Source organism: Salvelinus alpinus, chromosome 1 (assembly GCF_045679555.1).
Source record: "Salvelinus alpinus chromosome 1, SLU_Salpinus.1, whole genome shotgun sequence".
NCBI lineage: Eukaryota > Metazoa > Chordata > Actinopteri > Salmoniformes > Salmonidae > Salvelinus > Salvelinus alpinus.
The window spans coordinates 59,911,171-59,935,069 of NC_092086.1; the positions used below are offsets into that span (position 1 = coordinate 59,911,171).

The 23,899-nt window shown below is 43.0% G+C and overlaps 1 protein-coding gene across 1 annotated transcript; it reads left to right on the forward strand.

Moving 5' to 3' along the window:
- Positions 1-7,985: 7,985 nt before the first annotated feature.
- Positions 7,986-10,147, forward strand: LOC139582262 (transcription factor Adf-1-like). Its single transcript, XM_071412282.1, has 3 exons — positions 7,986-8,115; positions 8,462-9,169; positions 9,556-10,147. The coding sequence occupies exons 1-3, from the start codon at positions 7,986-7,988 to the stop codon at positions 9,570-9,572; spliced, it is 855 nt and encodes a 284-aa protein (XP_071268383.1). The 3' UTR covers positions 9,573-10,147.
- Positions 10,148-23,899: the final 13,752 nt, after the last annotated feature.

Genomic DNA, 23,899 nt, shown 5'->3' on the forward strand with positions numbered 1-23,899 from the left:
TTTAGCAGACGCTCTTATCCAGAGCGACTTACAAATTGGAAAGTTCATACATATTCATCCTGGTCCCCCCGTGGGAATTGAACCCACAACCCTGGCGTTGCAAGCGCCATGCTCTACCAACTGAGCCACACGTTTCAATAATGTCACACCAGGTTCACAACATGTTTTCATGTGTAACAAATCAAATTGTATTTGTCACATGCGCCAAATACTACAGGTGTAGACCTTACAGTGAATTACTTACTTACAAGCCCTTAACCAACAATTGAGTTTTAAGAAAAGTACGTGTTAAGTAAAAATTAAGAAATAAAAGTAACAATAATAAAAAATCAGAAGTAAAATAACAACAGCGAGGCTATATACAGGGGGTACCGGTCAGTCGAGGTAATTGAGGTGTTACTTTCAAGTCCAGTGGTGTAAATTACTTAACATAAATGTATTTAAAGTACTCCACTACATTCTGTTTATACACTGCTCAAAAAAATAAAGGGAACACTTAAACAACACAATGTAACTCCAAGTCAATCACACTTCTGTGAAATCAAACTGTCCAATTAGGAAGCAACACTGATTGACAATAAATTTCACATGCTGTTGTGCAAATGGAATAGACAAAAGGTGGAAATTATAGGCAATTAGCAAGACACCCCCAAAAAAGGAGTGATTCTGCAGGTGGTGACCACAGACCACTTCTCAGTTCCTATGCTTCCTGGCTGATGTTTTGGTCACTTTTGAATGCTGGCGGTGCTCTCACTCTAGTGGTAGCATGAGACGGAGTCTACAACCCACACAAGTGGCTCAGGTAGTGCAGTTCATCCAGGATGGCACATCAATGCGAGCTGTGGCAAAAAGGTTTGCTGTGTCTGTCAGCGTAGTGTCCAGAGCATGGAGGCGCTACCAGGAGACAGGCCAGTACATCAGGAGACGTGGAGGAGGCCGTAGGAGGGCAACAACCCAGCAGCAGGACTGCTACCTCCGCCTTTGTGCCAGGAGGTGCACTGCCAGAGCCCTGCAAAATGACCTCCAGCAGGCCACAAATGTGCATGTGTCTGCTCAAACGGTCAGAAACAGACTCCATGAGGGTGGTATGAGGGCCCGACGTCCACAGGTGGGGGTTGTGCTTACAGCCCAGCACCGTGCAGGACGTTTGGCATTTGCCAGAGAACACCAAGATTGGCAAATTCGCCACTGGCGCCCTGTGCTCTTCACAGATGAAAGCAGGTTCACACTGAGCACATGTGACAGACGTGACAGAGTCTGGAGACGCCGTGGAGAACGTTCTGCTGCCTGCAACATCCTCCAGCATGACCGGTTTGGCGGTGGGTCAGTCATGGTGTGGGGTGGCATTTCTTTGTGGGGCCGCACAGCCCTCCATGTGCTCGCCAGAGGTAGCCTGACTGCCATTAGGTACCGAGATGAGATCCTCAGACCCCTTGTGAGACCATATGCTGACACATGCACATTTGTGGCCTGCTGGAGGTCATTTTGCAGGGCTCTGGCAGTGCACCTCCTTGCACAAAGGCGGAGGTAGCGGTCCTGCTGCTGGGTTGTTGCCCTCCTACGGCCTCCTCCACGTCTCCTGATGTACTGGCCTGTCTCCTGGTAGCGCCTCCATGCTCTGGACACTACGCTGACAGACACAGCAAACCTTTTTGCCACAGCTCGCATTGATGTGCCATCCTGGATGATCTGCACTACCTGAGCCACTTGTGTGGGTTGTAGACTCCGTCTCATACTACCACTAGAGTGAGAGCACCGCCAGCATTCAAAAGTGACCAAAACATCAGCCAGGAAGCATAGGAACTGAGAAGTGGTCTGTGGTCACCACCTGCAGAATCACTCCTTTTTTTGGGGGTGTCTTGCTAATTGCCTATAATTTCCACCTTTTGTCTATTCCATTTGCACAACAGCATGTGAAATTTATTGTCAATCAGTGTTGCTTCCTAAGTGGACAGTTTGATTTCATAGAAGTGTGATTGACTTGGAGTTACATTGTGTTGTTTAAGTGTTCCCTTTATTTTTTTGAGCAGTGTATATATATATACTGTATTTCTCTGCAGTTTTCATTCCACAAATATTTAATCTACATTTCATGGTTAATCATATAATTTCATACAGTGTATATATATTTATATATATATATACAGTTGAAGTCGGAAGTTTACATACACCTTAGCCAAATACATTTAAACTCAGTTTTTCCACAATTCTTGACATTTAATCCTAGTAAAAATTCCCTGTCTTAGGTCAGTTAGGATCACCACTTTATTTGAAGAATGTGAAATGTCAGAATAATAGTAGAGAGAATGATTTATTTCAGGTTTTATTTCTTTCAACACATTCCCAGTGGGTCAGAAGTTTACATACACTCAATTAGTATTTGGTAGCATTGCCTTTAAATTGTTTAACTTGGGTCAAACGTTTCGGGTAGCCTTCCAAAAGCTTCCTACAATAAGTTGGGTGAATTTTGGCACATTCCTCCTGACAGAGCTGGTGTAACTGAGTCAGGTTTGTAGGCCTCGCTCTCACACGCTTTTTCAGTTCTGCCCACATTCTGCCCATTTTCAATAAGATTGAGGTCAGGGCTTTGTGATGGCCACTCCACTACCTTGACTTTGTTGTCCTTAAGCCGTTTTGCCACAACTTTGGAAGTATGCTTGGGGTCATTGTCCATTTAGAAGACCCATTTGCGACCAAGCTTTAACTTCCTGACTGATGTCTTGAGATGTTGCTTCAATATATCCACATCATTTCCCTCCCTCATGATGCCATCTATATTGTGAAGTGCACCAGTCCCTCCTGCAGCAAAGCACCCCTACAACATGATGCTGCCACCCCCGTGCTTCACGGTTGGGATGGTGTGATTTGGCTTGCAAGCCTCCCCCTTTTTCCTCCAAACATAACGATGGTCATTTTGGCCAAATAGTTCTATTTTTGTTTCATCAGACCAGAGGACATTTCACCAAAAAGTACGATATTTGTCTCCATGTGCAGTTGCAAACCGTAGTCTGGCTTTTGTATGGCGGTTTTGGAGCAGTGGCTTCTTCCTTGCTGAGCGGCCTGTGAGGTTATGTCGATATAGGACTCGTTTTACTGTGGATATAGATACTGTTGTACCCGTTTCCTCCAGCATCTTCACAATGTCCTTTGCTGTTGTTCTGGGATTGATTTGCACTTTTCGCACCAAAGTACGTTCATCTCTAGGTGACAGAACGCATCTCCTTCCTGAGCAGTATGATGGCTGTGTGGTCCCATGGTGTTTATACTTGCGTACTATTGTTTGTACAGATGAACATGGTACCTTAAGGCGTTTGGAAATTGCTCTGAAGGATGAACCAGACTTGTGGAGGTCTACAATTGTTTTTCTGAGGTCTTGGCTGATTTTTAAAATTTTTCCCATGATGTCAAACAAAGAGACACTGCGTTTGAAGGTAGGCCTTGAAATACATCCACAGGGTAACTGATTCCAGTTCAGCATTCTTAGCCTGAGACAGAAATGCATACAGAGGAGTACTGTTCTACGATCACCTTTGCCTAGATCATACTGAATTAGTTGTCTCTGGAATAAGATTATATGGACAGGGGTTGATTTGATCGTAGATCAGCACTCCTACTCAATACCAGTTGCTATAACCTAACATTTTATAATCCAATTTCCCTTGCTGTCTAATGTCCTTCCGGAACCCCACCTCAACATTGTTCTCTCAAGGCAACAAAAGTAAGTTGGCATGCTCTTGTAAGGATTTTAACTCACAACCATTGGTTGATCCCCAAAGGAAGGTCTGTGAGTTCAAATTCCAGAGCAGCAATAGGGCAACATTTTTCTTGTTGCCTTTGTGGGCCTGACTTGTGAGCCTGAAAGAGCAAACTTGAGTGGTGTAGGGGGGCGGGCTAGTTCCCATCAAATAGCACGAATGAAGTGACACCTTGTATAGAATGTCCTTTTAATAGAATTGTGATAACATATTATGTCGTGGAGTAACAATACAAACCTTCTCTGCAAAAGCCTACATTTACCTGGGGGCATGCAAAGAACAAATTCTTTGAGCGAGCCACTATTGTCAGCTGCACAACCCAATCCTGTTATTTGCATATAACAGACTTTTGACCTCTGACCTGTATACTGTCTGTAACCATTCCACAGATATCTCGTACAGTAGAAACACTTGAGCCTCTGCCTCGTCAGCGATAATTCATCACTCCTACTACAGGTAAATTCATTAGCATGAAGTTTGCTACCCATATTGTCTTGTTTTGCACTCTTTGTACAAAATAATAAAATGCAGTACTACAGGATATTTCTTAACGTAGCTCTTTATTAGCTAGCTATAACTTGCATGTTCACGTATCTCCAACCATGATCAACTGCCCATGACCTAACCATCTGGGTGGTCTTAACCAATCATAGCACAGTATGATACGGTGGTAAAATGCATCCAATTTTTTTTTATTACATATTCTAAGCGTTTCTTTTGAAAACATGCTCTGCAGTTTGAACTCAAGGTAAGTAACCATTTATATTGCATAGTACACCAACTGAATCGACATATACTCTGAACAATGATCCAACATACTGTTACTTTTCGAACAAGGGATTCTCAGCAATTCAGCTTTCACAGTAGAAATTACATCTTAACATTTCAAACAAATACAATACCAAAAGTGAACTTTCAATAACAAGTTTACAGTCTGGAACTCTTTTAGGGCAGCGATCCGCCTACACCCTTTGACATTTCACAGGTCTAGGACAGCTCTGGGCTTGACCTCTCTTCCTGACCTTGTGCGATATGATGCTGAGCATGCTTCTGTGTCAGTCAACAGCTCTTGTGGTGTTGCAGATAAGTATGATGTATGTTGTGATGTATGTTGTGCTGTGTGTGTGTTTAGTCCATCACGTTCTCTTTCAGGGGAACAGTTAATCTCATCAGTGTGTTGTTCTTTTGTGTTCAGTAGGTGACGACGATTGCGGCGGTACACCGCTCCTTCTGCGGTGCGGACGTGATATGAACGTTCAGTGTCAGCTGGCTGGATGACGACTGCTGGCTTCCAGAGGCCATGCTCCTGGATTCTAACTGATTCTCCGTCGATCAGTGGTGGCAGTGGTCTAGCTGACCTGTCGTAGTATCGCTTTTGTTGTTGTTGTCTCTGTGCACGTTTTTCATGCATTTCCTTGTAGCTGACGACCTCAGGTTGCAGCTGCTGGTTGGTGCTGGGAAGGATTGAGCGAAGTCTGCGGCTCATCAACAGCTGGGCTGGTGATTTGAAGTTGTCAACTGGAGTGTTGCGGTATTCAAGGAGACTGAGGTAGGGGTCTCTCTTGTCTGCTTTTGCTTTGTCCATGAGTGATTTAGCAATCTGCACTGATTTTTCAGCAAAGCCATTACTTTCAGGGTAATGTGGGCTTGTGGTGACATGTGTGAACTCCCATGCTTTTGTGAAGGATTCAAACTCATTTGATTTGTAACAGGGCCCATTGTCAGATATTAAAGTCTCTACAATGCCATGCCTGGCAAAGGCTGCTTTCAGCTTGTGTATCACAGCTGCAGATGTGGTGCTGTGAAGCTTGTCGAGTTCGAAGTATCTGCTGTAGTAGTCCACTGTTACGATGTAGTCCTCGTTGTTCCAGGTGAACAGATCGGTTGCAACGACCTGCCAGGGTCGGTCTGGGACACAGTGAGGTAACATTGGCTCTTTGGTGTTTGAGGGGCGTCGTTCAAGACATATGGCGCATTTACCAACAATGTCCTCTATTTGTTTGCACATTCCGGGCCAAAACAAAATGTTCCGTGCTCTCTGTTTGTACTTTTCCATGCCCATGTGTCCAGCATGGATCTTTGTCAAAATCTCTTCTCTGAGACTGGTAGTAATAATGATTTTCTCTCCTTTGAAAATTATTCCGTTGATCTGTGATAGTTCATCACGATGGTTCCAGAATTCTGAGACGCTCTGAGGGCATTTTCTCCTCTCCTCAGGCCATCCATCCTTTATGACTTTCCTCAGTTGTGTGAGTTGTGAGTCCTTTTCTGTTTCTGCTTGGATCTCCTTCAGTTTTGTGTCACTAACTGGTAAGTTGCTGTACACAGTGTGCACTTGCATGTCCATGCCTTCACTGAGGCTGCTGTCCTTATAGGTAAGAAACTTCCTGGAGAGTGTGTCTGCGACAGAGATGTCTTTGCCTGGACGGTGAGTGATTGCGAAGTCGTATTTTTGTAGTTGAAGGATCATTCTCTGTAGCCTTGGCGGGGCTGCGGCTAGTGGTTTCCTCATGTTTGACTCAAGGGGCTTGTGGTCAGATTCCACAATGACTTGTCCATATACGTACTGATGGATACGTTTACATCCGAACAGAATGACGTAGAGCTCCTTTTCAATTTGAGCGTAGTTGATTTCACAGTCTGTGAGAGATTTGGAAGCGTAGCCGATGGGCTTTCCTTCTTGCAGTAGCACTGCACCTAGTCCATACTTCGACGCGTCCACTTGGAGTCTGAGCTCTTTGTCGGGATCGTAGTAGGCAAGGATTGGTCCTGGTTCTCTCGTGATCAAGTCTTTCACATTCTGGAAAGCAATGTGGTGTTGCTTGTCCCAGAGAAACTCACTGGACTGCTTTAGCAGTTGACGCAGGGGTGCATTAGCATTGGAGAGGCTGGGTGCGAACTTGGCTAAGTAGTTGACCATGCCAAGCACTGTTTCCAGCTCTGCACGGTTCTTTGGTGGCTCCATTTCTTTTATGGCTGAGATCTTCTGTGGATCTGGCTTGATTCGCTGTGAGAAGATGTCCTAAGTAGCTGACCTCTGTAGCGCCGACTGTGCTCTTCTCGGGATTGAGGTTTCGGTCGTGCTCCTCTTTGGTTTGACCACAGACAAGGATGTCGTCCACAATTGCCACAACTCCATTGAGGCCTTCGTACACTTCGTCGATCTTTCGCTGAAACTCGTCTTGGGCTGAGATAATCCCAAAAGGCAGGCGACGGAACCTGTCGCGTCCAAACGGGTTGAATGTTGTGAGCTTAGATGGCTCTTCTGTGAGCTTTATAGCCCAATAGCCTGATCTTGCGTCCATGACACTGAAGTAGTGTGCTCCCTCTAGCTTGTGTGTGATGCCATTTAGCGTCGGTAAAGGATAATGGGGGCGTTTGATAGCCTTGTTCAAGTCTCTTGGGTCGAGGCATACTCGGAGCTTGCCTGTGCGTGGTTTCTCCACCACCACTAACGCGTTTACCCAGTCAGTCGGTTCTGTAACCTTGGTGACTATGTCAGATTGCTCCATGCTCTCCAACTCTTTCTTCAGACAGGCACGGAGAGCAAGGGGAATCTTTCTCAGTGGGTAGACCACAGAGGTTGCATCTGGGTCAAGGTGAATGGTACATTCTCCTGGGAATAATCCTATTCCTGTAAAAACATCAGCAAACTCCTCCAGTACATTTTCTGTCTCTACTGGTGCTGTCACTGATAAAACTAGCTTGATGAGGTCCATGTCTAAACATGCTTTAAGACCTAGCACTGCAGGTGCTCTAGTGTCAACAACGTAAAAGTCCAACATCATGTCACTTTTCTTGTATTTGCATTTGAAAGTGCATGTGCCTTTTACTGGGAGCTGTTCACCACCATAACCAGTCTGCGCGTGGTGGGCTGTAGCTCGCATTCAGATGTCAAGCTGCAGTACTTATTCAGAGGAATAATGTTTACTTGTGCACCAGTGTCTAGTTTGAACTTTAGCTTTGTGCCTTGTGTTCCTATCTCAATGTCAGCAAAGGCTTGCTCTGTCTCTGATATTTGACTTTTCTGTGTCACTGAATCAATACAGTTCATCAGCGTTTGACTCTTTGATTGACATTTCATCTTCACTCACTGTGTGTAGTGTTTCCAAAGTAACGCTTCGAACACACCGACTGCGTCATTGCATCACTGCTGCATAACATTTTGCGCAGCTAGGCAACTATACTGATGCAGGTACCTTTTGCAAATGGTCGCATGCGGTTGGACACATGGAGCAGAGAATCATTTTCGCAGTATCCTCAAAACCGTGTCTTTTTGACACAACTGCTGACAGCTACAGGGACATAAACACAAAAAATGCTGCTTGGAGACAAGTGTCCACGATAGTAGGATTGCCAGGTCAGTTTAGTAGTGAGCTTGTGCTAGATGTGGCTAGTTAGCGTTAGCTAGCTAGCTAACCTAGCTTGCTAACCTAGCCAATGAGGTGTGTGTGAAAGAAATAGTCAAATAAATTATGCTAGTTACTACCCCTGATAACTTTACCAAATTTTCATGTTTGAAAGAGTGCGAGTGTGTATGCTAGATAACTAGCAATAGAAATGGTAGATACTATTGTACCCCTGATAATTTGGTCAGATAACCATGTGTGTCTATGTGTATAGTAGGTGACATGTCCATGATAGCTATCTAATAACTATAGTTATGCTAGGTAATGGTTTGGCTTATCATGTTCATGTCTATGTAGAAGAAGACTGTAGGAGGAAGTGGAGAGGACTCAGGGACAGGTATCAGAGAGAGAGAAGGGCAGAGAAAGAGAAGAAGAGGTCTGGGTCAGCAGCTTCAGGCCAGCAGCCTTGGTGCTTCTGCCACATTCTTTATTTTCTGGATCCATTTATTTTGCCTAGGGCAACGAGTGGCAATTTTAAAGCCAGACCCCTTACGTCATCCACAAGTGTTGTCGCCACCGGTGCATCAAGAACCTCAACGTCACCTACAAGTGCGACCATCACCTCCACCGGTGTAGTGAGACCCTCTACAACATCATCCACGAGTATGACCACCACCGGTGCAGCCATGGAAGATGATGAAATGGAGGAAGCACCTCTGGATCTGGGACCACCTGAGATTATTATGACCCTCACGGAAGTGACCACTGAGGACCTCGTTGAACAGGATGTGGCCGTGGAGAGAAACAGAGAGAGAAACGAAGAGGAACAACATCACGCCAGGCGTCATCGGAGGTACCAGCCCCCAGATCCACTCAACTCATTTCAGCAGAGGCTCCTCCAAGCCGTCGAGAGGGATGCAGCCCAACCTGATGCTCACAGGAAGGAGGATGAAGAGACCCTCTTTGCCATGAGCCTGGTGCCAGCACTGAAGAGGCTGCCTCAGCAAAGAAAAGCAGCAGTCAAGGTTAAAATGTATCAGCTGCTTTTCGAAGCCGAGTTCAATGGTACGTTTTTTTTCCTCCACATCACAGGTAGTGTCATAAGTGTGCGACAGTGAAGTAAAGTAGGTCATTTTTAGAGTATACTCATGTAGGTTAATTGGTATTTCAGATCAAAGTATTAATAAGAGGCAAATGTATAGCTGTTGTTTCTGGGTTAGAAAATATCCCAAAACAGTTTGCTGTCTAAATATTTGCCTGTCATATTCATCTTTTGATCTGAAATACAAATTCCATGAGTAAACAGCAAGTATTACCAACTTTACCATACTGTTCCTATATTTATGCCACTAACTACACTATACAAGCTGTATTTAGTTAACATAAATCTCACCTTTTATGGTGTCATATTATGTTGAGCTTGTATGTGTTGTTTTTCTCTTCCCTTTCAGAAATTGAGCCAATTTAGCCGAGCAGCTCACAGGAAGGACAGGAAGAGGAGTTGTCTGGTTGTTGTTTTGACCTCCCTCATTGTACCTTTCTTTTCACACACGTCAGTTCTGTTTAAATTCAGTCAATTCATAAAGTCATTTGTTTATAAAGTCTTAGGATAGCATTCGTTATTAGTGTTACATAGATTTCTGAATTGAAACTCATACGGAGTTTTCACAGATGCTCTTGGTCTCTTACGAGACTAAAGGTCAATATATTTATTTCCTTTAAAACCACTTGAAAACCAGGGTGTTGAAACTTTTTGTGAAGTTATGTTCCATCGACTGGTCCATGACGTCCAGGGGCCATTTGTTTGTTTAGCTGTGTTATGGCTACATATCATTTCCTTTTTTTCAGAGACAGAGACAGAGACACACACACACCTCTTCATACCTCAGATCTCCAGTGCCCTGCCCTCTCTCTCTTTATGGCCATGTCTGAAGTTCCCCTACTACATCTAGGCTTTATGAGTAGTCCCTGTATTGGTCTGCAGTTGTGCCAAAAATACATGCTCTTGCTGTTCTCTTACAGATTACAGGCTATACATTCATTTTGGAGAATTTTTTTTTTACACGCACACACACCTCTTTCAATAGTTTTATTTTTTTAAACATTTTTACAACACACATACCTGTCGTGTTCTTTCCTGTACTTGAATACTTATTAAATTATAATGTTTTCATAGTCAGTTGTTTCAGTTGTTTATTAATATCTAATTTAGACTTAATCTGCTTATTTCTTCCCTACACCTTTGCTGATCTAAGACAAGATGAAAGTAAAAACACATTCTCTTCCTAATTAGTTTTTTTTCCACCTGTATTTTGTCAGGCCAGTGAACATGGTGGTAAACTGTACTATTTGTATGGACCCTAGGTTACCCTTTCCCTTTGTTATCATACTAACTGTATGTCGTATAACCTTAATTAGTGCTCCCGCTCACCTGATGTACCATGCCAGGTGTGTATAATACTGACGTTAATGGGAGAGGGAAGTTTTTTTTTAAGGTGTGGTCTTTACTCCCAAATGTTACTTAAATATAGCTTCCAAATGAAGACAGACAATGATACATAAAGTAATCTGGGGAAAAAATGCAATTGTATGGACAACGGTGGATGGTTCTTAAAATAACCTTTGTGTTATGGGGCTCTTAAAAGAGCCGTTTCACTCCACGGCATACTGCCATGGGACTTCACCTGCTGGCGATGAGAAGTAGGTGGTCAGCTTCTCCCTCACCTGGAGTGCCTGTCTGGGGGCGTTGTTGGCACCTGCCCTGGTGACATCAGGAAGGTGACCATTTGGCGTGCCCATCTCCATCCGGAGCGGCTCCTGGAATGACCTCCGCAGGTAGTTGTGGAGAACACATGTGGCCTTCACGCAGGCATCGACATTTGAGGGGCTGAGACCAAGCACTCTCCGATACATTCTCCATCTCCTACTCATATAGCTACCTCATTACTGTTTATTATGCTATACTAATTATATTGTAATACTCATCAACCATCATTAACAATGCCTTGAAACAGTACAATTCAGTCTATGACTATATCAATAAACTGTAGTCCAGGCCAACTCTACTCTTAGAAAGAATGGTACTATCTACTATCTAAGGGTTATCTGGCTGTCCCCATAGGAGATCCCTTTTAGGTTCCAGGTAGTACACCTTTTGGTTCCAAGTAGAACCCTATTGGGTTCCATGTATTAAGTATTATACCTGGAACCAAAAATGGTTATCCTATGGGGAAAGCAGAAGGGACACTTTTGGAACCTTTTTCTCTAAGAGTGTATGTGAGTACAATAAGAATGTAATGAATGACTGTAACTGTCTTGAACAACAATGGGTCCTGGAAAAGACTAGCCTACCTTCATCAGGGCAGAAGGCACCTTTCTTTTCATTTGGTAACATTGCATAATTAAAAAAGGTTTATAAACCAACTTTGGGAAAAGTTATAGTCCCAATGAACATTCTGTAAAAATACATCTGATGTCAAATAGGGACTATTAACTTGAGCCCTTTAGCTAGCTAGGTTGCACATAAAAACAATGTATCAAATATCAATCAATTATGGTATCAAAGGCTTTAAAAATGTACTAGAATGTAGCTTACCGGAGACAAATCGCCAGGCGTTCAACTGGGCTGATGGACTCCCGGTAGTTGGTATCCATCCGGGCAGTGGTGGGCCGTCAGGGCCAGCAAGGCCTTCTCTGCTGGCCTAAACATCATCAGAATATATATATTTTTTTTTAAATATATTTTCCCACAAATATGTATTAAATTATTCCCCAGAGTAAGAGTTATACTCTTCATTTCATAGCTTTCCTCTTGGTTGCACTGCTTCCAGCCCCAGGTTGAGATTTGGAGGGCTGGTCTTTATGTTAGATCTTTTATCCAATCATATTCAGCCATCATGTGTTGCCAGGGGTCTAAAATCTGCCCTCAGGCCTTCAGAATCAACAGTGCGGGCGCTTGTAGCTTAAAGTGAATGGAAATTAAAATTTAGTGTCAACCAATCCACTTTAGAGTTGGCTATTGTACGCCTGCTGGCTGGCTCCAGTGTTACACAGGAGCCAGCTAGCAGGCGTAGTGCGTGCACGTCTTTTGATTGGATTACCAATATTGAGAGGCAGGTCCTATGGGCAGGTCTATGCAGAACCTCAGAACTAGGAAACTGAATTTGATAAACAAATTAATTTGCGTACTACTAAGCTGTTTTTTCAACCCACAATGGCGGAAGGAAGAGAAGATATCGATTTGGTCGAGGATATAATTATAACGCCATTCTCAAGACAAACTTTTGTCTTGAGAAAGGAGAGGTCGCCCGACGCCGACGCTACAAAGCCTGTCACAGGCGGGAAAGGGGTTCGTTCGCCACTTTCAAAGTTCCAACTACGAGCGCTATCAATGGCTCACAGGCTCCGAGAAGCACTGCAAACTGTACTGCTGGGAATGCCTATTATTTGCAAGTGATCGATTTGGTGTTTGGAGCCACACTGGCTTTGCAAACTTGAGTTGTCTAACCAAGGCAGCAACGAGACTCCAAAGTACGGCTGGGCACTTACAAGCAATGGTGCTTTTGAAAACTTTTGGGGACACCTGAGTGGATCTACAGCTCAACGAACAAGCGCGCAGGGCAACGGAGCTGCACAATGAAAAGGTGAAGAAAAATAGGGAAATATTGAAAAGACTCATTGATTGTCATGTTTTTGGGTAAACAGGAACTTTCATTTAGGGGACACAATGAAAGTGCTGACTCCACAAACAAAGGGAACTACGTGGAGCTTCTTTCTTTTCTTTCTGAAAGCAACACAGATTTACAATACCACCTGTCCACTAACAAAGTGTTCATTGGGACGTCAGGCAAAATACAAAATGACCTAATTTATGCTATTGCTGAAGTGATGGGAGAAGAGATCAAAATGGAGATTAAAAAAGCTCCCTTTGTTGATGTTATGGTGGACGAGACAACAGATGTGGGAAATGCAGCACAGCTCTCACTCGTCCTACGTTATGTGACGGACACAGGAGTCAAGGAGCGATTTATCCGATTTGAAGATGTGACAAGCGGCAAGCGAGCTGATGACATTGCCGCTCTTATTTTCCGTTTCTTGGAGGAAAATGAATGTAGTCTGGATAAAGTTGTGGCACAGTGTTTTGATGGCGCAGCAGTCATGGCATCTGGACTCAATGGGGTGCAGGCTAAAGTTAAGGAGAGGGCACCGATGGCCTTATTCATTCACTGCTATGCACATCGACTAAAGTTAGTACTGACTCAAGGCGCCTCAAAACTTAAAGAATGCAAGGTCTTCTTTGCCAACCTCAATGGCCTTTCAGCATTTTTCTCACGATCCCCTAAGCGCACGCAACTGCTGGATGACATCTGCAAGCGTCGTCTTCCTAAGGTTGCACCACCGAGGTGGCAATATACATCTAGATTGGTCAATGCAGTCTTTGAAAAGAGAGTTGCCCTAAAGGACCTGTTTAACCACTTACTGGAACATCATGATGACCATGATGGAGATACTGTGCTTATGGCTGATGGATTTAATGCACGTTTGGATGATTTTGAGTTTTGTTTTTTGCTTGAAACATTCAATGGGATTTTTAATTATTCGGATGTGCTTTTTGGAATTCTACAGAAACAAACTTTGGATGTACAATTCTGCCTGACAAGGGTGAACGAGTTTTGTGACACAATTGAGCGAGAGAGGCGCAGGTTCAGTCAAATCTACGATGACACAGCGCGCATCTCAAGTTCACCCAGCGCACGCAGAGGCCCAGCACAAGGAGACCCTCGCACATACTACCAACAACTCCACAGCAATATTCTGGACAACATTCTTTGCCAGATATGAAACAGGTTTCAAGACCACGAAAAATGTATGTTTCTCTCCCTCCTGGACCCTCAGCACTTTCAGACCTACCGGAAAAAATTCCCGCAAACAGCCTCTCCATGTCACGGAACACTGTTCGACCTATCCAAGCTAAAAACAGAACTGACTGTAATGTATGCTATGACTGATTTTAAAGGGAAAAGTCCCTCTGATCTCCTTGATTTCCTTAAGCAGAAAAATCTGAATGAGGACATGGGGCAACTTTACACTTTGGCATGTGTGACAGTGACTATCCCTGTGTCCACGGCTTCTGTGGAGCGGTCATTCTCGGCCTTAAAGCGAATCAAAACGTATTCCAGAAATGCTACTGGACAGACTCGGCTTTCAGCATTAGCCTCCATGTCGATAGAAAAGGACTTATTGGTGGAACTAAAACGCACAGATAGACTGTACAACAGAGTCATTGAAGTCTTCTTGAGGAAAGAAAGGAGGAAGGATTTTGTGTTCAAATAATCAGTCTTTGGTGAGTAGGCATACAATGCATTTTATTTTTTATTAAATGTGTATGTATGTTTCGCATTTTATTTCGTTAATATTAAATAGCCTATATATTAACAAAATAAAATGGCAAATAGCCTATGTTGCAAATTATTTGTTTTCTTTCTTTTATTTTCAGTGAATAGTTGTGTCTTTATCATCACGGTGAAACTGCTTTGGGTGCGACAATGCGCTGTTTAGTGAACACACTGTATTTTTTTTTTTTCGGACTTAAAGCTCAAAGTTTGTGGACCAGAAATGGATAGAAGAAGAATATTAATATAACTCTGTTGCACTCGACTATGTTCTTGCCTATTAGTTGAACTGTACTGTATTGTACTCTTCCCCTGCAACTCTCTGAATAAAAATGTCAATTTCAAGGTGACGCAACGCCTGGTTATACTGCGTTTCTGTCTAAATGTATAGTGTCTAGAGCCATGGCATCATAATGATGGTAATAAGAGGTGGATTAATTCGGGTGGGACTGTGTAGGACCTCACTGAAGGCCCAGGCCCCAGGCCCACGGCACGCCACTGCATCCGGGTGATCCTGGCTCCAACCATCTGGAGCAGGTGATCGAACTGGCTTCGGTCCAGACGAAAGTAACTTCGGAATTCCTCTCCAAACAGTCGAAGCTCTTGAATTAGACGGTGGAACTCCCCTGCCTGCTTTCGGGACTTTAACCATCTCTGGACCCACACAGACCTGCGCTTTCGGCGGGGATGGTCCCGGCCCAACAGCGCGATCAAGACCACCTTCCTCAACGTTGGTCTCATTGTTGGAAGAGTCTACTCTGCTATCTTGACTATTTATTATTGCATTTCGCTCCAAAACTGCATTTTGGAGGGAAATTATATTATAGGCTCTCACAATTAATTTGTGGATGTCATCGAATAAATAATATACTTGGCAAATAAATTAATAAAAAATTTAAAGAAATTATGCAATCAAACTGTTTTATGTAATCCCACATTTTTACTGAATATGTGTGCAAAAAAAAAATCTACATTCATATTTTGCCATTTTCTGTCAAGTTCACGCATACAACCTGATGCATACGTTCGATTTCCACACAGAACGCACTGCAACTGCGTCTGCAACGCAATGCTGCAAGGCAAATGCAGCGTTCCATTGGAAATGAATGTACTTCTGGTGTATCGAAACGCAATGACGAAGTCGGTGTGTTCGAAGCGTAAGCTCTGCACACTTTTGCAACGTGATTCCATTTTCCACATTTAGTATACTGTTTGCCTTTAGCTGGGCAATTTCCTTGTTCGCCATGCACTTTGTATCCACATGTTTTGAGTCTGTGTCGCTCTGTTTTGGAGTTATGTCTCTCCGTTCTAAAACGCGCACCGGAGGTGTGCTTTGATGTCTGCGTGCACTGCTTGTTCACGTGATGCCGCGCGAAATGGTTTTCATCTGAGCCAGTGCTAGCTCGTGAGATCTGGCTATGTCGATAGCTTTGTCCAGCGTTAGCTCAGACCCAACATTCAAAAGTTTCTCTTTCACTCGCGGTGAGTGTATTCCAAATACAATACGGTCCCTGACTATCTCATCCTTGTTTTCATAATCACACTCTTTCACAAGCAGACGCAGCTCTGTCTCAAACTGTTCAAAAGACTCGCTAGCTCCTTGTACTTTCTCATGGAATTTGTACCTAGCGAAAATCGTATTGGTCTTCGGCACAACATATGCATCAAAACGATCGTAGTATGTTTTCAGTACCTTTGATTCAGCCTCGGTAAGTGTCCATGTGTTGTAAATATCTCTCCCTTTTTCGCAGATCCAGAGGAGCAGGTAGCTGCATTTTTCCTCTTCTCTTTCCTTCAGAGGACCCGTGAACATTAGCTCCACATGCTGTTTGTACTTACGCCATCCATCGGGTAAGTTTGTAGACTCCCAGTCCATTCGAGGTGAAGGAACTCCAGAAAAATCCATCTTTTAAGACCTTTTACTCTGACACCATGTCTTGTTTTGCACGCTTTGTACAAAATAATAAAATGCAGTACTACAGGATATTTCTTAACGTAGCTCTTTATTAGCTAGCTATATTCACGTATCTCCAACCATGATCAACTGCCCATGACCTAACCATCTGGGTGGTCTTAACCAATCATAGCACATACGGCGGTAAAATGCATCCAATTATTATTCAGTATGTTTACACATATGAATATTACACATATGACCGCACTCAACCCCAGTGGCCAAGTATCAACATTCAATCAAACCTGGGGCCTTACGTAATCAAGTGTCTCAGAGTAGGAGTGTTCCTCTCGGATCAGTTTTGCCATTTACAACAAGAATAAGATTATAGACACATCGTAGATCAGCACTGACTCTCTTTTGGGGGCCCTAACCAATATTTGGTTTGGGGGCTCCCCACCTCGCTGACATTTTAGTGCCCCCCCCCCCCTTGACGGCGGAGAGAAATTGAAATTGTTGAATTTATTTACATTTCAATTGTGGCAATTTTGCCATTGGGCGGAAAGAAGTTCGGCATTTTTTTTTATACATTTCATGCAATTAGACTAATTTTGCCATGGAGCCGAGAAGGTGCAGTACTACAGTGAATTTGCTGCAATTCTGCACATTTTGCTAAGACTTATGCAATGTTAACCATATCTGAGTGAGAGTGACTAACAAAATCATTGGGGGCCTCCTGGAGGCCCTTGGGCACGTGCCCAGTCGGTATCGGGCCATTATTACTAGAAGTTTAGATAACTGGCTAGACTAACTTAACAATCTAAATTTTTGTAGCTGATATGGCTAATTGTGACTGACAATACTTGTTCTAATATTTATTATATACATTTTTAGGATTGTGTGTTTTGTATTGTTAGGTATTACTGCATTGTTGGAGCTAGAAACCAACATTTTGCTGCACCTGCGATAACATATGTGCATGTGACAAACTTTTATTTTCTAACCAACTGCACAATCAAATCTCAACATTTCCCCTTGTGTATTTTACTATTCTAACACATTACTGTTGTTAAAAAATAAATAATAATTATAATAATGGTCGGTTGACCCCTAGCTACTGCTTATGTCGATTATGCATGCAGCCCACTGTGGTTATGCGTCATAGCGTAATTCCATCTTCCCTGGAAGTAATCATTGCTTAGACATAATTGGGCAAGTCATGTATTTAGAAATGATCATTGATTACGGGGGATATGGTTTTATTTTTTCAGCTAATGTAATTCACTTTCAATCCATGTCCTTTACGTTCAATGTCAAATTCTGCATACTGATTATTTCCATTCAAAATGAAGTAACGGATGTAGAATGTAACAGGTCTCAATTTATTCTGAATGGACCCCAATCTGGCTTGGTAAACTATTTGAAGCACTAGGGGACATTTTTCCATATAACATTCCATATAGTTAGCCTGTAACTGTCTGGAAAACTTGTCCTAAGTGTCATCTCCATACTTATCCCAATGTAATTTTCTTTATCAGAATGCCAAAAAGAAAGAGGGCCCCAACTTTTGATGACATTGCCTCAGTTGTTAAAAGGCTAGGCCTCTCACCAGATGAAGTTACAGCAGCGGGCTACCATCAGGAAAATGTATGCTGGTCATTGAACTGGAAAGGTCGAACACCCTCAGCTATCGTCATCAACTCTCTGTGGAGTAAGGGAAGGATAGCCAATGCGCAACCCCCCTCCGTCTCCCAGATTGCCCCATCACTACCCCAGGTCCACCAATCAATACCCCAGCAAGGATACACCACTCGCCTGCTGCCTTTAACACCAGCACAAGTAGCTGAAATTATTGAAACGGTTGATCGCGCTAACATATCCCACCTTCCAACACTCCACCGCAAGCCTGGAGACATTTTTATGTTTGCGCGTAGTTCCTTGTCATTTGATGACTGGAAGGCGGACCAAAAGCGATGGATTCAGAAGGGATCCCACAGCCTTCCTCGCCGTTCACCACAACTAAGGGTACTATGCAGGGAAGGAAGCACTAGGGCTCCAAAAAAGGGAGTATGGTTTGCTGCATCAGCCTCATACTGTGCTAATTCACTACTTTGGTGAGCAGGCACACTCTGCTGTCCCCCACCCCCACGGCAACAGCCAACAGTAGCAAGCAAGGGATTTCATCTGATCGGCTCCCTCAATTATAGATGAAATGTCCAGGCGAAAGACTGAAACACCTGGCAAAGTATACTCAGACTAGAGGTTGACCGATTATGATTTTTCAATACCGATTATTGGAGGACCAAAAAATGCCGATAAAGATTAACTTTTACTTGGTACTCATCCCGGATCCGGGAGCACCCCCCACAGTAAAAAAGCTGACTAGCATAGCCTAGCATAGCGTCACAAGTAAATACTAGCATCTAAATATCATTAAATCACAAGTCCAAGACACCAGATGAAAGATACAGATCTTGTGAATCCAGCCATCATTTCTGATTTTTAAAATGTTTTACAGGGAAGACACAATATGTAAATCTATTAGCTAACCACGTTAGCAAAAGACACCACTTTTTTTACTCCACCACTTTTTTACTCCATCAGTAGCTATCACTAATTCGACTAAATAAAGATATATATAGCCACTAACCAAGAAACAACTTCATAAGATGACAGTCTGATAACATATTTATGGTATAGCATATGTTTTTTTAGAAAAATGTGCATTTTTCAGGTATAAATCACAGTTTACCATTGCAGCCACTATCACAAAACTCACCCAAAGCGACTAGAATAACTACAGAGAGCAACGTGTATTACCTAATTACTCATCTTAAAACATTTCTGAAAAATACACAGCATACAGCAAATGAAAGCCCAACATCTTGTGAATCCAGACAATATTTCAGATTTTCTAAGTGTTTTACAGCGAAAACACAATATATCGTTATATTAGCATACCACATGAGCTAACATCACCCCAGCATTGATTCAAGGCAAAAAGCGCGATAACGTTATCACCACCAAAATATATTATTTTTTTCACTAACCTTCTCAGAATTCTTCAGATGACAGTCCTGTAACATCATATTACACAATGCATATAGAGTTTGTTCGAAAATGTGCATATTTAGCATCACAAATCGTGGTTATGCTATGTAATCAGTCAAAACATGGCATGCATTCTGGCCGGCGCCATCTTGGAAGGGCACCTAAGTTTACGATTATTTATCGATTAGATTGACTAAAAAAATAGAGGTTGGACAGCTAATGAAAGATGCATTGGTTATTAATGCAACCGCTGATTTAGATTTTTTAAATTAACGTTACTAGACATACAGTGTGCGTTGCAGCCAGACTAGTGCCGCAATAATGGCCGAAAAATGCGTTTACATTTTTCCACATAAATACGGAATAAAATCATAAATAGCTCTTACTTTTGGACGAGCTTCCATCAGAATCTTGGACAAGGTGTCCTTTTGTCCAAAAGAATCGTTGCTTTGTTGTAAAACGTCCACTTCAACTTCGGAACTAGCAGCTAACAGTAGCTACGTGGCACACACATGTCCAAATCCTCAAACGCAATACTACGAAAATTCCGAAAATAGCAATATACTCGCATAAACTGATATAAATCGGTTTCAAATAACTTCGTTATGATGTTTCTAACACCTATACCGAATTAAATTACAGACAGACATATCTAAGGCCGATAACTGAGCGTTTCAAAATGCTATCCTGGGGTCTTGCGTTGCGTAATGGCGGAAGTCGAAAAGAGAGCGCACCTCGTTCCTTGCCCTTTTATAAGCTCTGAGAAATACGTAGAAACACCATTCCACTTCTCATTGGTTACTGACATCCAGGGGAAGGCGGGTGCAGTTCATTTCGATCCATAGGGCACACACAGAGCTTTAAACTGATCCGAGATCAGAGCCTAGTTTTCAGACCTTCGCATGTCCTGTCATGATTTTCGCTGTAGAAAGAGTTCTGGTTCACCCACAGACATAATTCAAACGGTTTTAGAAACTAGAGATTGTTTTCTATCCAATAGTAATAATAATATGCATATTGTACGAGCAAGAATTGAGTATGAGGCAGTTTAATTTGGAGACGATATTTTCCAAAGTGGAAACAGAAAAGGTATAAATCAGCCGATTTTTTTCCAATTTATTTGTAATAATGACAATTACAACAATACTGAATGAACACTTATTTTAACTTAATATAATACATCAATAAAATCAATTTAGCCTCAAATAAATAATGAAACATGTTCAATTTGGTTTAAATAATGCAAAAACAAAGTGTTGGAGAAGAAAGTAAAAGTGCATTATGTGCCATGTAAGAAAGCTAACGTTTAAGTTCCTTGCTCAGAACATGAGAACATATGAAAGCTGGTGGTTCCTTTTAACATGAGTCTTCAATATTCCCAGGTAAGAAGTTTTAGGTTGTAGTTATTATAGGAATTATAGGACTATTTCGCTCTATACGATTTGTATTTCATATACCTTTGACTATTGGATGTTCTTATAGGCACTTTAGTATTGCCAGTGTAACAGTATAGCTTCCATCCCTCTCCTCGCCGCTACCTGGGCTCGAACCAGGAACACATCGACAACAGCCACCCTCGAAGCAGCGTTATCCATGCAGGGCAAGGGGAACAACTACTCCAAGTCTCAGAGCGAGTGACGTTTGAAACGCTATTAGCGCGCACCCCGCTAACTAGCTAGCCATTTTACATCGTTTACACCAGCCTAATCTCGGGAGTTGATAGGCTTGACATCATAAACAGCGCAATGCTTCAAGCATCAAGAGCTGCTGGCAAAACGCACGAAAGTGCTGTTTGAATGAATGCTTACGAGCCTGCTGGTACCAACCATCGCTCAGACTGCTCTATCAAATCATAAACTTAATTATAACATAATAACACACAGAAATACGAGCCTTAGGTCATTAATATGGTTGAATCCGGAAACTATCATCTCGAAAACAAAACCTTTATTCTTTCAGTGAAATACGGAACCGTTCTGTATTTTATCTAACGGGTGGCATCCATAAGTCTAAATATTCCTGTTACATTGCACATCCTTCAATGTTATGTCATAATTACGTAAAATTCTGGCAAATTAGTTCGCAATAAGCCAGGCGGCCCAAACTGTTGCATATACCCTGACTCTGCATGCAATGAACGCAAGAGAAGTGACACAATTTCACCTGGTTAATATTGCCTGCTAACCTGGATTTCTTTTAGCTAATATGCAGGTTTAAAAATATATACTTCTTTGTATTGATTTTAAGAAAGGCATTGATGTTTATGGTTAGGTACACGTTGGAGCAACGATAGTCCATTTTCGGGAATGCGCACCACATCGATTATATGCAACGCAGGACACGCTAGATAAACTCGTAATATCATCAACCATGTGTAGTTATAACTAGTGATTATGATTGATTGATTGTTTTTTATAAGATAAGTTTAATGCTAGCTAGCAACTTACCTTGGCTTCTTACTGCATTTGCGTAATAGGCAGGCTCCTCGTGAGGCAGGTGGTTAGAGCGTTGGACTAGTTAACCGTAAGGTTGCAAGATTGAATCCCTGAGCTGACAAGGTAAAAATCTGTCGTTCTGCCCCTGAACAAGGCAGTTAACCCACCGTTCCTAGGCCGTCATTGAAGATAAGAATGTGTTCTTAACTGACTTGCCTAGTTAAATAAAGGTGTAAAAAAAATAAAAAAATAAAAAAGAGGCAAAATCTGCATCCAAAAATACCATTTCCGATTGTTATGAAAACTTGAATCGTTCCTAATTAATCGGCCATTCCGATTAATTGGTCGACCTCTAACTCAGACATGACCAATAACCCACCACCACCCCCAAATGCATCATTCATGCCAGTGTACCAACCTCGCAACATGGCACAAGTGAAGAACACAATTTGTCGAGCAAGGGACGTCACTGTTTTGGACTGGGACAAGTTGGTGGCAACACATTTGGTGACATTCTCCCCGGGTTTTGTCACCCATATGGAGACTTGACCCGCAACCCTTCTGGTGGTGGCAGAACCAGAAATGGTTGAAGAGGCCAAGGCAGTCATTAAGAGCAAACACCAAGGAGCACACATTTTTCACTATGACACCATGTTTGACATGGGCAATTTTTGTTTAACCCCTTGTTTTCTGTCATGTAGCGTTTCAAGAGGCACCTGTCCTTCCCCTGGCATTCCTCATTCACACCACCCAGCACATGGAAAACCACAAACAGTTATTTCGCACCATCCTTTCACTCCTTCCCCAACTATCAACAGCAACCTTCTGCACAGACGGTGAGGCGGCTATTGAGGGAGCAATCCAGTCTGTGCTGCCGCAAGCCAGGATTGTCAATTGCTGGAACCACATCCCGAACAATGTGAAGCACAAGATGGGATCAGAGGGTTCCCAAGCTGTGGCTGATTACCAGCAGGCCATCAAAGAGCTCTTGGCCTTGAAATCAAGGAGAGACTACGAATGCACACTGGAGAGTGTGTGTCCACTGGAGTCCTGATCTCGAGGCTTACTTCCATCAGTCGCTGTCCGACGCCATGGACAAGAGCGCACAATATGTGCTAAACAGCTTGGGCATCCAGTCAGACTGAATTACCAACAACTGCTTAGAGAGCTTCAATGCTGTCCTCAAGGCATTGGTTGGATGGAAGGTGAGAGTAAATAAATTGGTGTATCTACTCTACCAACTCCAAACCAATGCCTTGAGGGAGGTGCTGCGTGGCTACTGTAACCTAGGGAATTTCCACCTGACCCCTGATTGCCATGAGCAATTTTCCAGGCGAACGCCCACCACCAGTTTCCCCTACCACATGTCGGAAGACAACATGGTGTCCTTTGCTGAAGGCATCCAGTCCTGTGTGGCACAGGAAAAGGTTGACATGGCAGAAACTGGAGCAGAGGCCTTGGTCAAGATGATTGTGGCAAAAGGACGAATCCTCCTGGTGCCAAGCACCCAATCATTCCTCTACCAGAGCTTCTCAGACAAGCAGCACGTTGTTACTCTGTTGTCAATGGAGACGTGCTCCTGCTCTGCATCGGACAGTAACCAGAGGTGTGTCCACAGACTGGCAGCTGTACTGGCCATTGGCGGAAGTGTGGACAGTCCTATGCCAATAAAGCTGAGGACAAGGCATCTGGGCGCAAAACGCTCTGGCCATAAGTGTGCCACCAAGGAGCATGTCCAGACGGCCGCTAAACGCCAGGAAGAACAATCAACCGTTGATCAACAGGTCTGTCCTATTTGTTCCTAGATTTTATCTTATTTGGGTCTGTCACAAAATGTTGACAATTTTACTGAGCCATGTGGTCCTCATGGGTTTTATGTATATCCATTAACACGAAATGCAGGCCTGTCTCAAACTGAACTGTCACCATTATTCAATAGGGTGACCAATTCCAACAGTCTCTGTCTGAGAAACACCCCAGCAGGGATGCCGAATTGGAGAATAGAGTAAGTGGAATGTGACTG

Bases quoted from the DNA above. Each gene is read 5' to 3' on its own strand.
- LOC139582262 (XM_071412282.1), top strand. From the start codon at position 7,986: ATGGAGCAGAGAATCATTTTCGCAGTATCCTCAAAACCGTGTCTTTTT. The intron at 8,116-8,461 runs GTCAGTTTAGTA...ATGTCTATGTAG, and splicing joins CACGATAGTAGGATTGCCAG to AAGAAGACTGTAGGAGGAAG.